Here is a 20,537-nt window from a genome sequence, read left to right as displayed (position 1 = left end):
TTGGGCAACTGCCAATCACTGATATGTCACTTAGGGGGTTCCACCAGCTGCTCACTCTGGCTGCCCTCATTAGCCCCACCTCCTGGGAAGCAGCGGGCCTCTGTGCAACCCACATAACGGCCACTCTCCAGCTGTAACCAGCCCAGTGAGCATCTGAGAGAACGCCCCTCTCGCCCCCTGCTCCAGCCTCAAAACGGTGGGATCTGGGGGGGGCACCTCCCGAGCTGGGGAGCCCCCCTCCCTGCTCCTAGAGCATCATGGGGGACAGGGCGCCTTGCTCTGAAACATCAGGTTCTGACAGCTGGTCAGATACGGGACTGTACAGACCAAAATGGCCCAGCAGGAGGGTGATATGAAACCATGGGGTCTGATCTGGCTCAGCAGATGGGCATTACAGGAGGAGGGCGCCAGCAGGAGGGTGATAAGGACTATAGCGACCAGAGGTCTGTGTGGCTCCGCAGAAGGGCGATATGGGACTACAGGGACCAGGGGTCCATATGGCTCCACAAGAGGACAATACAGGATTACAGGGACCAGAGGACTAAATGGAGCAGCAGGAGAGCAGTATGGGACTATAGGGACCAGGGTCCCTCTGGCTCATCAGGAGGGTGATATTGGACTAAGGGGCACATGGGTGCAATTGAGCGCAGCAGGAGGGCAATACAGATGCTGTCCCACAGGCCACTAAGACACGGTCCCAGTGACAATTGCTCAGCTTCTATCACCCTCTGTTGCCCAAGGCAGTGAATGCAAGAGTTGCTCTCCAGTCTAGAACTGGCCACAGCGCCCCCTGCTGGGAGAGGCAGGGACTGGAGTAGCTGGGAGCTCCCTCCACAGCCAGCGCCCCGCCCTGCTCCCGACAGTGCCCCCTGCTGGACAGGCCAGTCTCCATGCCAGCTCCTGGCTGCCGGCACCATCGTGTCCTGGCTGCACCCCACCCCCAGCCTGCCAGTCAAACTAGCAATGAAGGAAACATTACTGCGAAATGGAACTGGAAAGGAGGGACGTACTGGACTCTCGGAAGCTCCCTGAAGGTGGCGCCAGCACGTGGAGAGGGGGAGACAAGAGAGAGAAGGTTATAGGGCAGGCAGGGGGCAGCACCCCCAAAGTGAACTCTGACCCTCTCCCCATGGACTTCTCTGTGCTTCCCTACGACGCCTCCTGCTGGGAGGCTCTGGGGCTGGAGCAGCCTGGAGCTCACCCCACAGCCAGTCCTCCTATCCCAATCCCTACAGCGCCCCCTCCTGGGAGACGCTGGGGCTGGAGCAGCCTGGAGCTCACCCCACAGCCAGCATAACCATCCTGCTCCCCACAGCGCCCCCTGCTGGGATATGCTGGGGCTGGAGCTGCCTGGAGCTCACCCCACAGCCAGTTATCCTATCCCGATCCCTACAGCGCCCCCTCCTGGGAGACGCTGGGGCTGGAGTGGCCTGGGGCGCACCCCACAGCCAGTGCTCTTATCTCACTCTCCACAGCACCCTCTGCTGGGAGACGCTAGGGCTGGAGCTGCCTGGAGCTCACCCCACAGCCAGTGCAACCATCCCGCTCCCCACAGCGCCCCCTGCTGGGAGACGCTCGGGCTGGAGCAGCCTGGAGCTCACCCCACAGCCAGCGTAACCATCCCGCTCCCTACAGCGCCCCCTACTGAAAAGATGCAAGACTCAAGAACCCCCTTCTTTGGCAGAAGATTTAAGGGGACCCCACCACACCCCCTACAGGGCTCCCCCAAAATACTGGACATCCCTCAGGAAGGAAAATGGAATCCCAGAGGATGGGTTCCCTCCAGCGGTGTCCCCAGACTGGGGGCCGTTAGGGACAGTGGGGTGTGCTCTCACCCTGGGGGAGGACGAGGAGTGATGGGGAGGTCTTACCTGGGGAGTTGAAGACGGGGGGCGAGGAGGGGTTGAAGCCCACGGACTCGGCAATGAGGGTGTTGTAGGGGCTGGTGCCACCTCGTGTCTGCAGCACCGGGTTGGTCAGCAGGTGGTTCCCCATGGTCCCTGCAGAAGCAGCAGAGGTGGGTGTGTCAGCACCTCTGCAGGGCACCCCGTGTCCCCCCACCCTGAGGGATAATGGGGAGTGTATCTCCCCCACCAGCACGCACGCCAAGCTGGGCAGGGCCGGCTGTGCTGCGCTGGGATCCCATGCCAGCAAGAGAGGGAGTCCAGAGGCTGAAAGGAGTAGGGTGGGGGTGCTGGGGAGTTCGGGGGGCTCTCACCTCGGTTCAGGGTGGGGGGGTCACCTCGGTTCAGAGAGGTACTGGGTGGGGGGGTCTCACCTCGGTTCAGGGTGGGGGTGCTGGGTGGGGGGGGTCTCACCTCGGTTCAGGGTGGGGGTGCTGGGTGGGGAGGGTCACCTCGGTTCAGGGTGGGGGTGCTGGGTGGGGGGGTCTCACCTTGGTTCAGGGTGGGGGTGCTGGGTGGGGGGGTCTCACCTCGGTTCAGGGTGGGGGTGCTGGGTGGGGGGGTCTCACCTTGGTTCAGGGTGGGGGTGCTGGGTGGGGAGGGTCACCTCGGTTCAGGGTGGGGGTGCTGGGTGGGGGGGTCTCACCTTGGTTCAGGGTGGGGGTGCTGGGTGGGGGGGTCTCACCTCGGTTCAGGGTGGGGGTGCTGTTGATGTCCCCTGCCATGAAACTTGACTCAGTCTGTTTCCGGACGGTGTCATTCCACATTCTGCGGATCCGACTCTGTGAGAGACACACGTGTGGTGGAGGGGGGACAGAGGGGAGGGGCTGAGACACTGACATCCTGGCTGTCTCAAAGAGAATGTGGCACCTTTCCCCCCAACCCCCACTTCGCCCCCTGCCCCAGGGAGGCCTCTGTCCTCCCACCCTATGCCCAGGGAGGGCTCTGTCCTCCCACCCGTGCCCAGGGAGGCCTCTGTCCTCCCACCCGTGCCCACGGAGGGCTCTGTCCCCCCACCCGTGCCCAGGGAGGGCTCTGTCCCCCCACCCGTATCCAGGGAGGGCTCTGTCCCCCCACCCGTGCCCAGGGAGGGCTCTGTCCCCCCACCCGTATCCAGGGAGGGCTCTGTCCCCCCACCCGTGCCCAGGGAGGGCTCTGTCCCCCCACCCGTATCCAGGGAGGGCTCTGTCCCCCCACCCGTGCCCAGGGAGGGCTCTGTTCCCCCACCCGTATCCAGGGAGGGCTCTGTTCCCCCACCCGTATCCAGGGAGGGCTCTGTCCCCCCACCCGTATCCAGGGAGGGCTCTGTCCCCCCACCCGTATCCAGGGAGGGCTCTGTTCCCCCACCCGTGCCCAGGGAGGGCTCTGTCCCCCCACCCGTGCCCAGGGAGGGCTCTGTCCCCCCACCCGTGCCCAGGGAGGGCTCTGTCCCCTGGGCTCAGCCGCCCCTGCACACCTGCGTGCCCGTGTAGTAGCGGTTGTTGCTCCGAATGGCTGAAGTCTTGAGGGAGCCGAGTGTGGCCCCCGGGGGGCTGCGCAGGCAGCAGGACGCGTGACGTAGGCATTTACTGAACTCCCTGTGCACCTGGGGGCATGACCTGGGTTAGTGCACTGAGCCGGGAGACCCTCTGCTACCTCAGCCTGGGGCTCCCCCCAGCTCTGCCAGTGCCCCCCAACCCACAGCCCCCTGCAACATCCGTCCTGCCCCCCCAGCTGCCAGTGTCCCCCCAACCCACGGCCCCCTGCAACATCCGTCCTGCCCCCCCAGCTGCCAGTGTCCCCCCAACCCACAGCCCCCTGCAACATCCGTCCTGCCCCCCCAGCTGCCAGTGTCCCCCCAACCCACAGCCCCCTGCAACATCCGTCCTGCCCCCACAGCTGCCAGTGCCCCCCAACCCACAGCCCCCTGCAACATCCGTCCTGCCCCCCCAGCTGCCAGTGCCCCCCAACCCACAGCCCCCTGCAACATCCGTCCTGCCCCCCCAGCTGCCAGTGCCCCCCAACCCACAGCCCCCTGCAACATCCGTCCTGCCCCCCCAGCTGCCAGTGTCCTCCCAACCCACAGCCCCCTGCAACATCCGTCCTGCCCCCCCAGCTGCCAGTGTCCCCCCAACCCACAGCCCCCAGCTACACCTGCCCTGCCCCCCAGCTCTGCCAGTGCTCCCAACTCCCAACCCACAGCCCCCAGCTACACCTGCCCTGCCCCCCAGCTCTGCCAGTGCCCCTCACTCCCAACCCACAGCCCCCAGCTACACCTGCCCTGCCCCCCAGCTCTGCCAGTGCCCCCGACTCCCAACCCACAGCCCCCAGCTACACCTGCCCTGCCCCCCAGCTCTGCCAGTGCCCCCGACTCCCAACCCACAGCCCCCAGCTACACCTGCCCTGCCCCCCAGCTCTGCCAGTGCCCCTCACTCCCAGCCCACAGCCCCCAGCTACACCTGCCCTGCCCCCCAGCTCCGAGGGCTGTGCCTGACCTTCTTCTGCAGGGCACAGTGGAAGACAAAGATGAACATGCCCTGGAAGGCGTTGAAGGTGGTGAAGAGATAGGCCATGACGATGGACTCCTTGTTGATGAAGAGGAGGCCGAAGGCCCAGGTGAGTCCCAAAAGGAAGAGGAGAGCAACGGCGCCCAGGGCCCAGGACCTGCATGGGAGAGACACAGAGGGTGACCCAGGACATCTTCCACACACTTCACCCGGCGCTGAGATGCAGCCACCTCTGGGGTGGGGCACGGGGGCTGTTTACACAGGGTTCCTCCCCCAGTGCTGAGATGGCACCCTGGGGCTGTGGCCAGGGCAGTGTGCCCCTGGTGCCTCCCATGGGCCCGGCGCCCACTGGCCGGCCTCACTCACTTGATGTTGTCCAGGCGGCTGGAGTCGGGCTTGAGCACGGCCGTGCTGCGGCTCATCTTGTGCAGCGTGATCATGAGGAAGAGCAGGTTGACCTGGGGGCGGGGGAACTGTGAGACCCCAGCTCTGCAGTCCACTCGCCCCTCCGCCCCCTCCCACATTCCCCCCTGCTGGTACGAGGCTTCCTGCCCCCTACGCGTGCAATTCCCCCATGCCTCGCATTGGGAGGGGCTGTCTCTGCCCCTCCCCTCGCATTGGGAGGGTGCAGGAGGGTTTCTTGTGCTGTCGGTCTGAGACCATTTCCATGAGCCGGGATACATCGCAGGCCACTTATTCCCCATCGGGGCTGGGGGGAGGGGCTCAAGCCAGACACAGCCCAGACCCAGGGCAATGGGACTAAGGGCTCTGAGCTGGGGGGCTGGGGTCAGACTTAGGGGACAGCGCCCCCTGCTGCAGGAGCAGCCAGTGGCCAGAACTGGCAGGAGAGGCTGGGACTCGTGGGTTCAAACCCTGGCTCTAGGAGGGGAGTGATGTCTAGTGGTTACAGAGGTGGGAGGGGGGAATCAGGACTCCTGGGTTTAATCCCTGTCTTGGCCGTGGGGATAACAAGCCTGATCCCTTCCCGGGGGGAGCAGCCTGTCACACTGTGGATGATGGGTACCCCTGCGCTCCCCGCATAGCACCTCCGGACTCACCACGATGATGAAGGAGACGGGGCCAATGAAGCTCCAGATGAAGTAATTGTCCACTCGGAGCCAGCAGCTGTAGGAATGGAGCAGGAGGAGAGGAGGGTCAGCTATAGACAAGCTGGCCTGGTGGTCCCCATGTGGCAGGGCACCCAAATCTCCCTCACTCCTTCCAGGAACTGCAGGGAAGCCCACTCAACAGCTACGGGCACAAGGACCACCGTGGAACTCCCCCACACCCTGGCACTTCTGCCGTATCAATGCCAGCTGAGGCTGTGCGGGTTTTTACTTTTCCAGTCGTTTTCTAAAGGACAGTGAAGACTCGCCGGACGGAAACCCTTCAAACACGTTGATTTGCAACTAACTGCATCCGTGACACTCCCCTGGGCTTGCTAAGCCGGACGATGCGCCCGATCTACCAGAATCGCTGTGAGCAAGTCTATGGCTGTCCCTGAATCTCTTTAGACGCTTGCTTTTCACATGTTTTATGATATTAGAAAATGGTGAATGACGCATTTCATGTTCACCGGGGTCAGTTTGGGCTTGGGATGCGTGTCCCGCTGCGTTGGGCTGGAAATTGGAAGGTACAATGCTGGCAATGCTCGTCAGGACTAAGCTGAATAAAGCTCCCTTCACAGTTCCAGGGATAAAAAGCGAAGGCTTTGAGCTGCGCTAGCACTGAGATGGAATCGATGCATTAAACGAAGGGAGTGTTACTTGGGGTTCGTGAGCAGAGGTGTTGCTGCTGCTCTCCCTGGGCGCTGAGATCCTAGAAAGGACAGGTGCTTGTTCAGTAACTGGCGTCTTCGAGATGTGCCGCTCGCGTCATCCCCTGCTCGGTGCGTGTGCTCGCCGCGGGCACCGGCGCTGGGGGCTTCTGTGGAGGACCTCGCTCGGGCACCCTGTGGAGTGCTGCTTGCATGGCCTGGTGTAAGGACACCTTTTTTTGGCTCGGGGCCGCTGACCCACCAAAAAACCAGTCGGGGGCCACACACAAGTGAGAAGCAGAACCCCCCCCAAGCCTTCACTGACGTGGCCCCCGACTGAGAAGCAAAAAGACGCTCCCCCATCCCCTCCCACACCAGAGCCTAGGGGAGCACAGACTAGCAGACGTGTGCTCCAGCTCCAAGGGGGACTGGTGGGAGAACTAGAGCACCAGTGGGGGCTCCCCAGTGCTGGGGGGGGGCCCCGAGCCTCGGGAGCCAGATCCAGCAAGCCAGGAGAGGCATCCAGCCCCTGGGCCTTAGGTACCCCACCTAAGAAGGGGCCTCGTCTTCCTCCCACCCTCAGTTCCCTTTTGCTGGAAACGCCAGCAGCGGGGCAGGTGTGGGACAGACCCAAGAACAGGGAGAGCTCATGTCCATCCCGTACTGGGTGACTCCAAGCAGCTCCCGTGGAGGTGGGTCGGAGATTCACGGCCCTGCCAGCCCCAGCGCTGTCTCCGGCCTGCTGGGACAGCAACGTGCGGACGAAGAGGGCCGTGTCACAGCTCGACATGCGTCCTAGATCGAGATGTGTGCCAGGAGGGTGCCGAAGACGCCTGTGCTCCCGTCAAAGGGGCTCTGACAAGCAGCCATGGCGGGACCTTTGCCAGCTCATAACAGGGCTTCACGCTGGAGTGCTGGGAAGATGGGTTGATTTCCGGCCTGGCCTGCTACGCTCCAAGGCCAAGGCCCTCTGGACATCTGGCATGTGTGGGCACCACACCTCAGCTGTTGGGTGCAGCCAGGACAGAGCATTGGCAAGAACATGCCGGTTCACATGGCTGGAAGGGAGCGCCTGCATCAGGGAGGCTGGACGGGGCTGCAACGGATTCTTATCTTTACAAAAAGCTTCTGAGGTTCAGGGCTTTATCTCTGAGCCCCGTCTTGCCGACACCACAGCCACCAGGAAAGTGACCTTCCAGGACCGGTGGGAAAGGGAGCAGGAGACAGTTAGCCTGGACAGGACCAGGTTCCAGGCCCAGTGCAGGACGGGGGCCTGCACTTGGGGGTAAAGTATCTCAAGGCCTCCCAGGAACCTGACTGCCATGTCCTGACCCTGGCCCTGGCCTGACTGGTGGGAGGCAGAGCTGCCTGCAAGGTGCACCCCGATGGAAGAGCGCCAGACCTGGGCTCCGGAGATGCAGCAGGTAACCCAAGGTTGCAGGAAATGCCGTGTTCGGACACCCAGTGGGAAACCCTGTGCCGCTGGGCCAGGAGAGTCAGTGTAGTGCAGGGGTGGGCAATTATTTTAGCCAGGAGACCACTCCATGGATCTGTCCAGTGGCAGGAACGCCCTAGCCTGGGCTGAGTCGAGAACCGCTCTGACAAATTCTGACCAAAGGCCAGGAACTCGTGTGGACTTTTTGTGGTTGAGCAGGAGTCCTGGGGTGCGGCACATGGCTGGCGGGATCACACCGCCGCACTGGACTTGTGCTTCGGAGCTGCCGAGGTACGGGTAGATCTGGACAGCTCAGCGCCCGAGGGAGGCCGCTACCACCGCCGCGCACTTGGTAAACACCCTGGGTGCACGTCAGCCGGGCAGCAGGCTGGCCCCACCGTAAAACGAAGGACGCATTTGTGGCCTGGGAAGATCGGCCTGTGGAAATATGCATCCTTCCAGGGAGGGAATAACGGAGACTAGGGAGGCCATGAAGAATCTGAGCTTCTGTAGGTGCCTGTTAAGGTCTCGCGGGTCCAGGCTGCAATGCAGACCCCCCCCCGGCCGTCGGGTCTAGGAAAGGTTGGACTAGAACCTGTTCCGGCCCATGGGTGGAATGTCCTCCACCACCACCAGCCACAGCAGCCCCGAGCCTCCCATGAGAAGGGGCCCTGACGAGGACAGGAATACGGGGGAAAGGAATCGGAAGGCACGACCCTGCGATATCATGTTCAAGACCCAGTGGCCCGACGTAATGGTGGGCCAAGCTGGGAGGACAAGGGAGAGGAGGCTTCCAGACAGGGGAGACCGGATCTGGGGGAAAGTCTGTCCTGTCCCCTTCAGGCGCAACCCTCAGAGCGATTCTTTAGCTCCTGGTTTGGAGCGGGTCGAGACCAGCTGGTGGGCTGGGCAGCTGGTTTAGTCAGCGCTTGTACCCTGGCCTAGGGGGGCGGCTCCCGACGTGGTTGGCTCCCTCGACCCACAGGGGGTAGCGGCTGGAATCTTTCCCAGGCGGGGCTGGGAACTCACGACCCCAGGCTTCAGGGTGGCGCAGGAATCCTCCAGTCCAGGCACTTTTGCGTCCATTTACTCCGCACACGGCGTGGCCGCCGAAGGGAAGGTCCTGCCCAGATTGCTGGGCCTCCGCTGACAGGCCGGAGAGGGGCAGCCAGGAGGCCCAGTGCACAGGCCATTGTGCGCACTGCGGAGCTGCCCGAGCTCCTGCCTGCAACCATCAGAAGTGAATCCTCCAATCTGGCCCCGGTCCGCCCCATATTAAAATGGCAGCGGCCAAGGAGGCCTCGGTGATTCGCCGCCTCAGCTGCAGGCTGGAGGATGAATCGATCTTCTGCACGAACAAATCCAGGCTCTTGGAGTCTTTGTTCTTTGCTGTCGCCCCCGGTTACCCGGCCTCCCGCTCTGGCTGACCTGCCTCCATCACTCAGGAGTTAGGGGCTGGGTGATTTTCTAAACCCCCTTCCCGCCAGGGCAAAGCCACCCTGGCAGGCACCGAGGGCTCAGCGCATCAGACGGGCGTCCGCCGGCTCCTCGAGCTCCTCTGTGTAGCGTCCCAGGGAGATGACAATTTTCCAGAGCTCCTGGTGCACCTTCATGTCAACTCGTGGCACGGAGTGAGGGGACTCCCGATGGCCTCGTCCGGTGATGACGGGGACGATGCCAGTGCTGCGGTTCCGCCCCCTCTTCCTGTGGGGCAAGCAGCTGGCTCGCTAGAGCCTCCGGAGTCTGGGGGGGCAGTTTCCTCCACAGGAGCTTGCACCCGTGGGGAGGGTTGGGATAGCAGGCCCCCAGAACTGACCCGGCAGCCTGGGAAGGTTGGGTTCCAGCTGTACCAAAGCACCAGCCACTATAGAATCATAGAACACTGGGACTGGAAGGGACCTCGAGAGGTCACCGAGGCCAGTCCCCTGCCCTCACGGCAGGACCAAGCACCGTCTAGATCATCCCTGACAAGTGTCTGTCTAACTCGCTCTTAAATAGCTCCAGAGATGGGGATTCCACAACCCCCCCAGGCAATTTATTCCACCCTGACAGTTAGGAACTTTTTCCTAATGTCCAACCTAAATCTCCCTTGCTGCAATTTCAGCCCATTGCTTCTTGTCCTATTCTCGGAGGCTAAAGAGAACAATTTTTCTCCCTTCTCCTTGTAACACCCTCTTAGATATTTGAAAATTGCTATCGCAGTCTTCTCCTTTCCAAACTAAACAAGTCCAGTTCCTTCAGCCTTCCCTCATAGGTCATGTCTTCTAGACCTTTGAACATTTTTGTTGTTCTTCTCTGGACCTAATCTTTCCTGAAATGTGGTGCCCAGAACTGGACACAATACTCCAACTGAGGCCTAGTCAGTGTAGAGTAGAGCAGAAGAATGAGTCGTGTCTTGCTCACAATACTCCTGTTAATGCATCCCAGAATCATGTTTGCTTTTTTTGCAACAGCGTCACCCTGTTGACTCATATTTAGCTTGTGGTCAACTGTAACCCCTAGATCCCTTTCTGCCGTACTCCTTCCTAGACAGTTGCTTCCCATTCTGTATGTGTGAAATAGATTGTTCCTTCCTAAGGGTAAGTCTACACTACCCCGCTAGTTCGAACTAGCGGGGTAATGTAGGCATACCGCACTTGCAAATGAAGCCCGGGATTTGAATTTCCCGGGCTTCATTTGCATAAGCGGGGCGCCGCCATTTTTAAAACCCCGCTCGTTCGAACCCCGTGCAGCGCGGCTACACGGGGCACGAACTAGGTAGTTCGAACTAGGCTTCCTAGTTCAAACTACCGTTACTCCTCGTGAAATGAGGAGTAACGGTAGTTCGAACTAGGAAGCCTAGTTCGAACTACCTAGTTCGTGCCCCGTGTAGCCGCGCTGCACGGGGTTCGAACGAGCGGGGTTTTAAAAATGGCGGCGCCCCGCTTATGCAAATGAAGCCCGGGAAATTCAAATCCCGGGCTTCATTTGCAAGTGCGGTATGCCTACATTACCCTCCTAGTTCAAACTAGGAGGGTAGTGTAGACATACCCTAAGAGTGTGTCTATACATTACCCTTACTTCGAAATAAGCTACACAATCGGTACTATACAAAGTGTGTAGCTTATTTTAATCTTATTTTGAAATAGCTTATTTCTAAATTAGGCGCTGTCTACACAGCATCAAATTTTGAAATAAGGCGCTATTCCGAAACATTCCTTACCCCTCGTGCAATGAGGTTTACAGGGATGTCAGAATAGGGAGCCCATTATATTTTGATGTAATGTGCTTGCTCTTAAGACATGGAATAGCTATTCTGGGACATTGGAGGTATCCCGAAATAGCTCTGTTGTGTAGACGTAGCCTTATAAGTGGAGCACTTTGCCTTTGTCCTCATTGAACATCATCCTATTTACCTCCGACCATTTCTCCAGTTTGTCCAGATCATTTTAAATTGTGACCCCATCCTCCCAGCTTGGTATCATCTGCAAACTTCTTAAGCGTACTCTTTATGCCATTATCTAAAACAGTGATGAAGATATTGCACTGAACTGGTCCCAGAACTGATCCCTGCGGAACCCCACTTGTTATGCCTTCTGGCAGGATTGTGAACTGTTAATAACTCTGAGAACAGTTCTCCAGTCAGTTACGCACCCACCTTATAGTAGCCCCAACTAGGATGTATTTCCATAGTTTATTGATATGAAGGTCATGTGAGACAGTATCAAACACCTTACTAAATTCTAGGTATACCACGTCCACCGCTTCCCCCTTATCCACAGAACATGAGCAGGTTGGTTTGACATGACTTGTTCTTTACAAATCCACGCTGGCTGTTACCTATCACATTATCATCTTCCAGATGGGGTGGGGAGGTGCCAAAGGCGGGGGCAGCGCTGTCGGAATTGGTATCTGTCCTGGAGGCAGAGATCTCAATGTTGACTTCCAAGGCTGCGTGCTCACGGCCTGGTGACCTGGCTCCGGATCTATGTGAACGGCACAAGTCTCTGCCAAGGCCTTCGGGGACCATTGGAGATGGATGGATCAGCAATGGGAAACCAGCGATCAACGCCTCCCATCGCTCACTCAGCGCCGGGACTCAGAGCAGAACCTGGAACCGCAGCAAGTCCCGCGGCTGGAGCTCTGAGACCTGGAGGACCTGCGAGATGCTGTTCCCCTGAATGGTGCTGGGTCTCGAAGACTCATGGGGCTCTCAGTGCCCATCCGGGGGTGCGCAAGCCTCAGCTGGTCTGTGCCAAGGTTCCAGTGAGTGTCACCCCGAGCCCTGCCGCTGGCGCCCAGACTCCAGGGCTGGAACGGGAGCTTGCAGCCCTGCCTCCCGACATTGGAGGCCTGAAGGCTTTGCGGGGGGGGGGGGGAGTGCTGATGGGATGGTCCCTTGGGCAGACGACGGATGCTTGCCCATCATGACATGGCCTGGTTTGGCACTTCTGCACTGGAAAGGTCAATCCGTGCCCAGCGCTGTCCACAAGGCCTGGGACCTCCACATGCCACAGGCCTTCATCACTCCCCGGGGTACCCAGGCTGGAATGGGAAGGGCTGCACTGCTCTATCGGAACTGCGGCCTGACTCCCAGACGGAGGCGGTGAGCGCCCATCGCAGGTCTTAGCCACCCTCCCGACGTCTCCCTTCCCGTGTGGGACGTCGGCGGCCGGCCCCTCACTATGTCTTCGATTTGTTGATCAGAGCCGGCGAGGGGGGACGGTGCTGGCTTGAAGATGACACCCGCGGGCGTCCCGCACCCATGCTACAGTGCTCGAGGCTGAGTCCGAGCCCTGCTCTGGTGCCGGGTTAGCGCTGACTCCAGGAGAGCCCGGAGACTAATGTCTCTTTCTCTTTTAGCCTGGGGCTGCAAAGGCTCAAAAATGCGGCACTTGTCACTAATGTGCTTCTCGCCAAGACACCTCAGGCAGCTTCTGTGTGGGTCACTAGTGGGCGGAGGATGCTTGCACGATTCACAAGCCTCGGTATTGGGGGATGCCCCGTCCAGGACTACAAAAACTACGGACTAATCATAGAGTAGAACAGTAGATCTGGAAGGGACCTTGAGAGGTCATTGAGTCCAGTCACCTGCCCTCACGGCAGGACCAAGCACCGTCTGGATGATCCCTGGTAGATGCCAATGCTAAATGCCAACGCTAATTTCATTTGGTGACCCCTAGTTCTAATATTGTGGGAATAAGTAAATAACTTTTCCTTATTCACTTTTCCCATACCAGTCATGCTTTTATAGACCTCTAGCATATCCCCTCTTAGTCTCCTCTTTTCTAAGCTGAAAAGTCCAAGTCTTTTTAATCCCTCATCATATGGGACCCGTTCCAAACCCCTCATCATTTCTATTCCCCTTTTCTGAACCTTTTCCAAGGCCAATATATCTTTTTTGAAATGGGGCGACCACATCTGTACGCAGGATTCAAAATGTGGGCATACCATGGTTTTATACAGAGGCATTAAGATATTTTCTGTCTTATTCTCTATCCCTTTTTTAATGATTCCTAACATTCTGTTTGCTTTTTTGACGGCCGCTGCACCCTGAGTGGATGTTTTCAGAGAACTGCCCACAATGACTCCGAGATCTCTCTCCTGAGTAGTTGTAGCCAAATTAGTCCCCATCATATTGTATGTATAGTTGGGATTATTTTTTCCAATGTGCTTTACATTTATCAACATTACATTTCATTTGTCATTTTGTTGCCCAATCACTTCGTTTGGTGAGATCTTTATCTTGAGCAGTTTGGTATCATCTGCAAATTTTGCCACCTCGCTGTTTACCCCTTTCTCTAGATCAGTGGTCCCCAATGCCGTGCCCGCAGGCGCCATGGCGCCCGCCGGGGCATTTGTAGGCGCCCGCCAACAACCCAGGCTGGCCCCGCCCCGGCGCACTGGAGGCGCCGGCCCCAGGCGCGCGACACTCACCGGCGGCTGGTGCGCGGCGCTCGGGCGGCCCCAGCTCCGGGGCACATGCGGGCGCGCGGCGCCGGTGCCGGCCCCAGGCACGCAGCTCGGGCGGCGGCGCCAGCCCCGGGCCCACGGCACAAGGGGCTCTGGCGGCCCCGGCCCTGGCATGCCCCAGGACGCGCGGCCCCGCCCCCGGGCGCCCGGCGCGAGTGTGGCCCCGCCCCCGGGCGCCCGGAAGCCCGTAAAGGTTGGGGACCACTGCTCTAGATCATTTATAAATCAGTTGAACAAGATGGGTCTCAGGACAGACCTTTGGGGGACCCCACTAGTTACCTCTCTCCACTTGAAAAACTCACCATTTATTCCTACCCTTTGTTTCCTGTCTTTTAATCAGTGCCTTAGCCCCGCCCCCAGCACTCACCATCAGCGCCTTAGCCCCGCCCCCAGCACTCATGCTCCATCAGCGCCTTAGCCCCGCCCCCAGCACTCATGCTCCATCAGCGCCTTAGCCCCTCCCCCAGCACTCATGCTCCATCAGCGCCTTAGCCCCGCCCCCAGCACTCATGCTCCATCAGCGCCTTAGCCCCTCCCCCAGCACTCATGCTCCATCAGCGCCTTAGCCCCGCCCCCAGCATTCATGCTCCATCAGCGCCTTAGCCCCGCCCCCAGCACTCATGCTCCATCAGCGCCTTAGCCCCGCCCCCAGCACTCACGCCTTGTCGGTGCCGTAGCTGCGGTAGTCGATGGCTGCGGCGATACCCACTACGAGGGCTGGGAAGCAGTAGCCAGCCAGGTAATAGTACTTCTTGCGGGAGTACTCGCTCTCGAAAACCTCCACCAGCATGAGGTAGAGGTGGACGCCCTCCAGGCACATCCAGGAGAAGGCTGCCAGGAAAAAGTAATGCAGCAGCCCCGCGAAGATGGGGCAGGCGATCTGGGGAGTGGGAGGAGGGAGAAGGGGTTAGCGATACATACAGGGATCCCTCACCCAATGCAGAGATGCAGCCGTTTCTGGGGTGCGGCATGGGGGCACTGTTGATACAGGGATCGCTTTCTTAGAGCTGAGATGCAGCCGCCTCTGGGGTGGGGCACAGGGACTTTTTATACAGGAATCTCTCACCCTGTGCTGAGCTGCAGCCATTTCTGGGGTGCGGCATGTGGGGGCTGTTGATACAGGGATCGCTCTTTTAGGTCTGAGATGCAGCTGTCTCTGGGGTGGGGCACAGGGACCGTTTATACAGGGATTCCTTGCTCAGTGCCGAGATGCAGCTACCTCTGGGGTGGAGAGTGGGGGCTGTGTAAGAGCCTCGCAGCAGCACAGTAATGAAAGCTGGGCCATGCTGGTGAATCTTCCACCACAACTGAACTGCAGGGAGTTTCGAAGGGGGTGGGACGGCGCAGCGGGGCCATGCGGGGGCGCTGGAGTCAGCCAGGAGGGCTAGCGCAGAGCGCCCCCTACGGGCCCCACCTCGTACTGCGTCTTGTCGATGCCGATGAGGAAGAGGAGCTCGGCGAGGAAGAGGCTGATGCAGAGGTTCTTGTGGATGGTGTTGCGGTCGGTCTGCAGCCCGCGCAGGAAGCAGAAGGTGGAGATGCAGATGGCCAGGCACACCAGCGAGATGACGATGCCCACCCAGGTGATGACCGACAGCAGCAGCTCGTTGATGCGGCCCTGGTACTGGGGCGGGAGGAGAAGGGGGTGAGGACGGGTGCCCCCAGGCCGGCCGCCTGCCCAGCACCAGAGTGCCCAGCAGCTCCTCCTCCCCTCCTGTCCTGAACAGCTGCACCCCCCACCTCTGCCACTGCCCCACCAGCGCCCCCCTTCCTCTTTGAACCTTTGCCCTCCCCCCCACACCACAGCAGGGGTCATCAGCTGGGACATTCTGCAACTTGAGCTAATGCAGCAGGTGGCTGTTATCCTCTAGCCGGCCAGCAGAGGGCGACAGTGCATGGGCCAGCTGTGGGGTGGGAGGGGAAGGGCAGCTCACACAGATGGGCTGCAGGGCAGGCACAGTGTGCACAGACCAGCCGTGGGGAGGGAGGGGGGTACAGTGAACATAGCCTGGCCGCGGAGGGAGGAGCACAACCAGGCCGCAGGGGGAGGGGCATAGCCCAGCTGTGGAGTGGGGGCGCACAGTGCACACAGCCCAGCTGTGGGGGGAGGAGCACAGCCCGGCCATGTGGGGGAGGTGCACAGTGCACACAGCCCGTCCATGTGGGGGAGGCGTACAGCCCGGCCGTGGGGGGGGAGGTGCACAATGCACACAGCCTGGCTGTGGGGGGAGGAGCACAGCCCGGCCCCTGGGGGAGGGGCACAGCCCAGCCGTGAGGGGGAGGCGCACAGTGCACACAGCCCGGCCGTGGGGGGGAGGAGCACAGTGCACACAGCCCGGCTGTGGGGGGGAGGAGCACAGTGCACACAGCCCGGCTGTGGGGGGAGGCGCACAGTGCACACAGCCCGGCTGGGGGAGGGGGAGGCGCACAGTGCACACAGTCCGGCTGTGGGGGGAGGAGCACAGCCCGGCCGCGGGGGGAGGGGCACAGCCCGGCCGTGGGGGGAGGCGCACAGTCCGGCCGTGGGGGGAGGAGCACAGTGCACACAGTCCGGCTGTGGGGGGAGGAGCACAGTGCACACAGTCCGGCTGTAGGGGGAGGAGCACAGCCCGGCCGCGGGGGGAGGGGCACAGCCCGGCCGTGGGGGGAGGGGCACAGTCCGGCCGTGGGGGGAGGAGCACAGTGCACACAGTCCGGCTGTTGGGGGAGGAGCACAGCCCGGCCGCGGGGGGAGGGGCACAGCCCGGCCGTGGGGGGAGGCGCACAGTCCGGCCGTGGGGGGAGGAGCACAGTGCACACAGCCCGGCCGCGGGGGGAGGGGCACAGCCCGGCCACAGGGGGAGGGGCACAGCCCGGCTGTGGGGGGAGGAGCACAGTGCACAGAGTCCGGCTGTTGGGGGAGGGGCACAGCCCGGCCGTGGGGGGGAGGAGCACAGTGCACAGAGTCCGGCTGTGGGGGGAGGCGCACAGTGCACACAGCCCGGCCGCGGGGGGAGGGGCACAGCCCGGCCACAGGGGGAGGGGCACAGCCCAGCTGTGGGGGGAGGCGCACAGTGCACACAGCCCGGCTGTGGGGGGAGGGGCACAGCCCGGCCGCAGAGGGAGGGGCACAGCCCGGCTGTGGGGGGAGGCGCACAGTGCACACAGCCCGGCCGGGGGGGGAGGCGCACAGTGCACACAGCCCGGCCGGGGGGGGAGGCGCACAGTGCACACAGCCCGGCCGTGGGGGGGAGGCGCACAGTGCACACAGCCCGGCCATGGGGGGGAGGCGCACAGTGCACACAGCCCGGCCGTGGGGGGAGGAGCACAGTGCACACAGCCCGGCCATGGGGGGGAGGCGCACAGTGCACACAGCCCGGCCGTGGGGGGAGGCGCACAGTGCACACAGCCCGGCCGTGGGGGGGAGGCGCACAGTGCACACAGCCCGGCCGTGGGGGGAGGCGCACAGTGCACACAGCCCGGCCGTGGGGGGAGGCGCACAGTGCACACAGCCCGGCCGTGGGGGGAGGAGCACAGTGCACACAGCCCGGCCGTGGGGGGAGGCGCACAGTGCACACAGCCCGGCCGTGGGGGGGAGGCGCACAGTGCACACAGCCCGGCCGTGGGGGGAGGCGCACAGTGCACACAGCCCGGCCGTGGGGGGGAGGCGCACAGTGCACACAGCCTGGCCGTGGGGGGAGGGGCACAGCCCGGCTGGGGGGGGAGGCGCACAGTGCACACCCTGCCCCGCACCCAGGCCTTACGATCTCGCGGTGCGCCATGAGCACGGCGAAGTTGGTGAGGTGGCTGCAGGCGCAGGTGGTGTGCGTCTTGTTGGTGTCCACCAGGCGGCAGCCCTGCGTCGACCAGTAGCCCATCATGGAGCGCTCCGAGTAGTTCCAGAAGGAGCAGTTGGCGTTGAAGTGGTTCTTAGCCTGTGGGGGCGACAGCGCGTGGGGGGGGTCAGTGACAAGGGGGGTGACAGGAGCTCAGGCATCGGGGATGGAGGAAGACTCATTCGGAGCATCAGTGCAGCGCCCCCTGGGGGCAGGACCCCCGCGGCACAGCGCCCCCTGGTGCCGAGCTGGGGTGTGTCTGGGCACAGGGCGCAGCCAGGACCTTGAGGGCAGGGCCCCCGTGGCCGGCGCCCCCAGTGGCTGGGGCGTGTCGCACCTCCAGGTGGGAGAGGGTGAAGATGACGGGGTCCATGAGGAAGACGCGGCTGGACTCCTTGTTGATGGAGGCGGCGATGACCTGGGAGTTGACGACCAGGGCGGGGCTGGGGGCACCTGCCTCCCCGCTCAGCTTGACGGTGGCGTTCTCGGTGGACAGGAAGAAGCCCAGGTTGTTGTAGAGGATGAAGACGACCTTGACCACCCCTGGGGGCAGAGGCGGCTGGTTAGTGCTGCTCCCTGGGGATCCCCCCCAGGCCCCGGGCGGGGTCCCGGACCCCGCTCACCATTGCGGCTGTTCTGCTTGATGGTTTTGGCCGAGAGCTGGATGGAGTTCTCGCTGGCGTACTCCTGCGGGAAGACCAGCTCCTGCACCTGCCCCTCCGTGTTCAGCACCGTCACCTCCAGCACTGCGGGGGAGAGCCGTGAGGGGGGCAGACGTGGTGCCCCAGCTCCGCCGCCTGGCCCCCAGCACACGCATCGCACACGCATCTGTCCCGCACACGCCTGCTGCCCCAGCTATGCAGACCCGCCGGCCTGCACACACATCACACATGCATCTGTCCCACACACATTGCACACACATTTGTCCTTCATGTGCATCTGTGCCACACATGCATCACACACACATCCACCCTGCACTTGCATCCACCCTACAGACACATCCATCTCACACGTACATCACACACACAGCTGTCCCAAACACACATCTATCCCCTGCACATCACACATGTATCCATCCCACGCACACATTCACCCTCCACATGTGACTGTCCCACATGTACATCTGTTCTGCACACGCATCACACACACTTCTGTCCCCCACACACATTGTACATGCATCCACCTTGCACATGCATCACACTCATATCCATCCTGCACAGGCATCCCTCAGGCTCATGCACCCATCGCACACATTCATCACATGCACATCTGTCTTGCCTATGCATTGGGCACACGTACCCCTTGCACATGCATCCGTCCTGCCAATACACCGCACACGCATCCATCCTGCCCATACACTGCCCATACATCCACCCTGCCCATACAACGCACATACATCCACCCTACCCATTCATGACACATGCATCCACTCTGCCCATGCACCGCACACGCATTCACTCTGCCCATGTATGACACACGCATCCACCCTACCCATGCACTGCACACGCATCCACCCCTCCCATGCACTGCACACGCATCCACCCTGCCAATGCACCGCACACGCATCCATCCTGCCCGTGCACCGCACACGCATCCACCCTGCCAATGCACCGCACACGCATCCACTCTGCCCATGCATGACACACGCATCCACCCCGCCCATGCACCGCACACACATCCACCCTGCCAATGCACCGCACACGCATCCACCCTGCCAATGCACCGCACACTCATCCACTCTGCCCATGCATCACACACGCATCCACCCTGCCCATGCACCGCACATGCCCACGCATCTCCCACACACGCAGCTTTCCTGCATGCATTACCCACCATCTGCCCTGCACCGGGGTGGAGTTTGCTCTGCGACACCAACTGCCCAGCCACCCCCCCGGCTCCCCTTTGCCGTGCTCACCCTCATCTTCCCCACTTGCCTGTTGGTGCTGGGGACACTGGGGCCTCTGCCTCACCGGCCCCCTCCCCACCCAAGCCCTAGAGGATCCGGGTGAGAGGCCTGACCCAGAAGCAGCTTTTCCTTCTGCCTCTGGGGGAGCAGGACACGGGGGGATTCCTGGGGTCTGCCTTTCTGGGCCAGGAAGAGAATCCTGCCCCCCTCCTTCCCCCAGTGGCCCCTGGAGGACCCAGGTGTCCGGGCGCCACTCACCCACGTTCTGCCGGGTGGTGACGAAGCGCGCGGGCTCCTTGACGTTGTCGGCCAGCAGGAAGGCGCCCTCCTCCAGGATGTCCAGCAGCATGGTGGCCGTGTGCACCTGCTCCGTGGCGTTCATGTCCTTCCACGACTCCAGTGCCTCCGGCCGCAGCAGATTGTCCACGGTCTCCACCACAGCCTGGGGGGAGGGAACGCCACGGTTCAGCCCACACTGTGCCCCGTGCCTGGGGGGGGGCAGGAGACAACGGGGATTCTCAGAGACCCCGGAGTGTCCTGGGCTGGGAAAGCTCCTCTCTAAGGCCACAGCTTCTCCTCCCACACTGCCTGCTCCGGGGCCTCCCCTGGCTTCTCTGCCTCTCCCTGGGGCCCCTCCCTTGGCCACTAGCAAGCCTGAGAATGGGGCTGTTGGGACTGAGACGGGTGGGGCCTGGTTCCTGGGACATAGGGTTGCCGACGGTTTCAGAAAAAATACTGAACTGAAAAAAGAAAAAAAAGAAAAAAAGGCCCCCGAGAGTCGTTAAGCAACCCCCCCCCCCCCAAAAAAAACCCAGCACGGCCCCTTTAAAAACCGTGAGTGAGGCTTTTTGGCCCTAACAGGCTGCTCGCGGCCGCCCGCCAGCGTGCCCCCCTGCGTGAGGCCGGACAGCTCCCCTGCGGAGCCCGGTAAGCACGAGGGTTGCCAGGTGGGACGCCGCCCACCCCTGGGTTTCAAATGGTGCCTCTGCATTGAGTCGGACAGCTCGGGATTTTTGCCTCCTGGCCGGGAAAAAATCAGCAAGTACCAGACATTTCAGGGGTCTGGAATTTTGTGAATTTTTTACCGGACAGGAGGCGAAAATAGCGGACTGTCCGGTTCAATACCGGACACCTGGCAACCCTAGCGGAACACTCGGGCGTGGTTTGTGTGGGGCAGGCGCCGGGGGGATCGCGAGTTTCCTGGCGGATGGGCTATGTGACGAGAGGTTCTGCTGGTACCACAGGAACACGCGGGGAGGCTGGGAGACCCCCCCGCCGCAGCA

General features: G+C 61.7%; 1 protein-coding gene across 7 annotated transcripts in view; it reads right to left on the bottom strand.

Annotated features, from left to right (window-relative positions):
- ADGRL1 (adhesion G protein-coupled receptor L1) overlaps positions 1-20,537 on the bottom strand; it is a 103,842-nt gene that overhangs the window by 8,851 nt on the left and 74,454 nt on the right. For 3 of the 7 annotated variants that reach the window (XM_075902216.1, XM_075902217.1, XM_075902218.1), the window contains 13 exons: positions 19,513-19,696; positions 17,972-18,094; positions 17,686-17,891; positions 17,277-17,447; positions 14,948-15,157; positions 14,193-14,413; positions 5,449-5,515; positions 4,757-4,848; positions 4,379-4,547; positions 3,361-3,489; positions 2,590-2,686; positions 1,872-2,000; positions 1,011-1,028 (listed from right to left, as the gene is read on the bottom strand). In XM_075902216.1, the coding sequence (XP_075758331.1) occupies positions 1,011-1,028; positions 1,872-2,000; positions 2,590-2,686; positions 3,361-3,489; positions 4,379-4,547; positions 4,757-4,848; positions 5,449-5,515; positions 14,193-14,413; positions 14,948-15,157; positions 17,277-17,447; positions 17,686-17,891; positions 17,972-18,094; positions 19,513-19,696 (1,816 nt within the window). Of the gene's footprint in view, positions 1-979; positions 1,029-1,871; positions 2,001-2,589; positions 2,687-3,360; positions 3,490-4,378; positions 4,548-4,756; positions 4,849-5,448; positions 5,516-14,192; positions 14,414-14,947; positions 15,158-17,276; positions 17,448-17,685; positions 17,892-17,971; positions 18,095-19,512; positions 19,697-20,537 lie in introns of all 7 variants that reach the window. The other 4 variants (XM_075902219.1, XM_075902221.1, XM_075902223.1 and 1 more) reach the window with 2 other exon arrangements.

This window comes from Pelodiscus sinensis, chromosome 19, assembly GCF_049634645.1.
Source record: "Pelodiscus sinensis isolate JC-2024 chromosome 19, ASM4963464v1, whole genome shotgun sequence".
NCBI classification, from domain to species: Eukaryota; Metazoa; Chordata; order Testudines; family Trionychidae; genus Pelodiscus; species Pelodiscus sinensis.
Note: the sequence above shows the minus strand (reverse complement) of the source record. Positions and strands in the feature narration are given on the sequence as shown.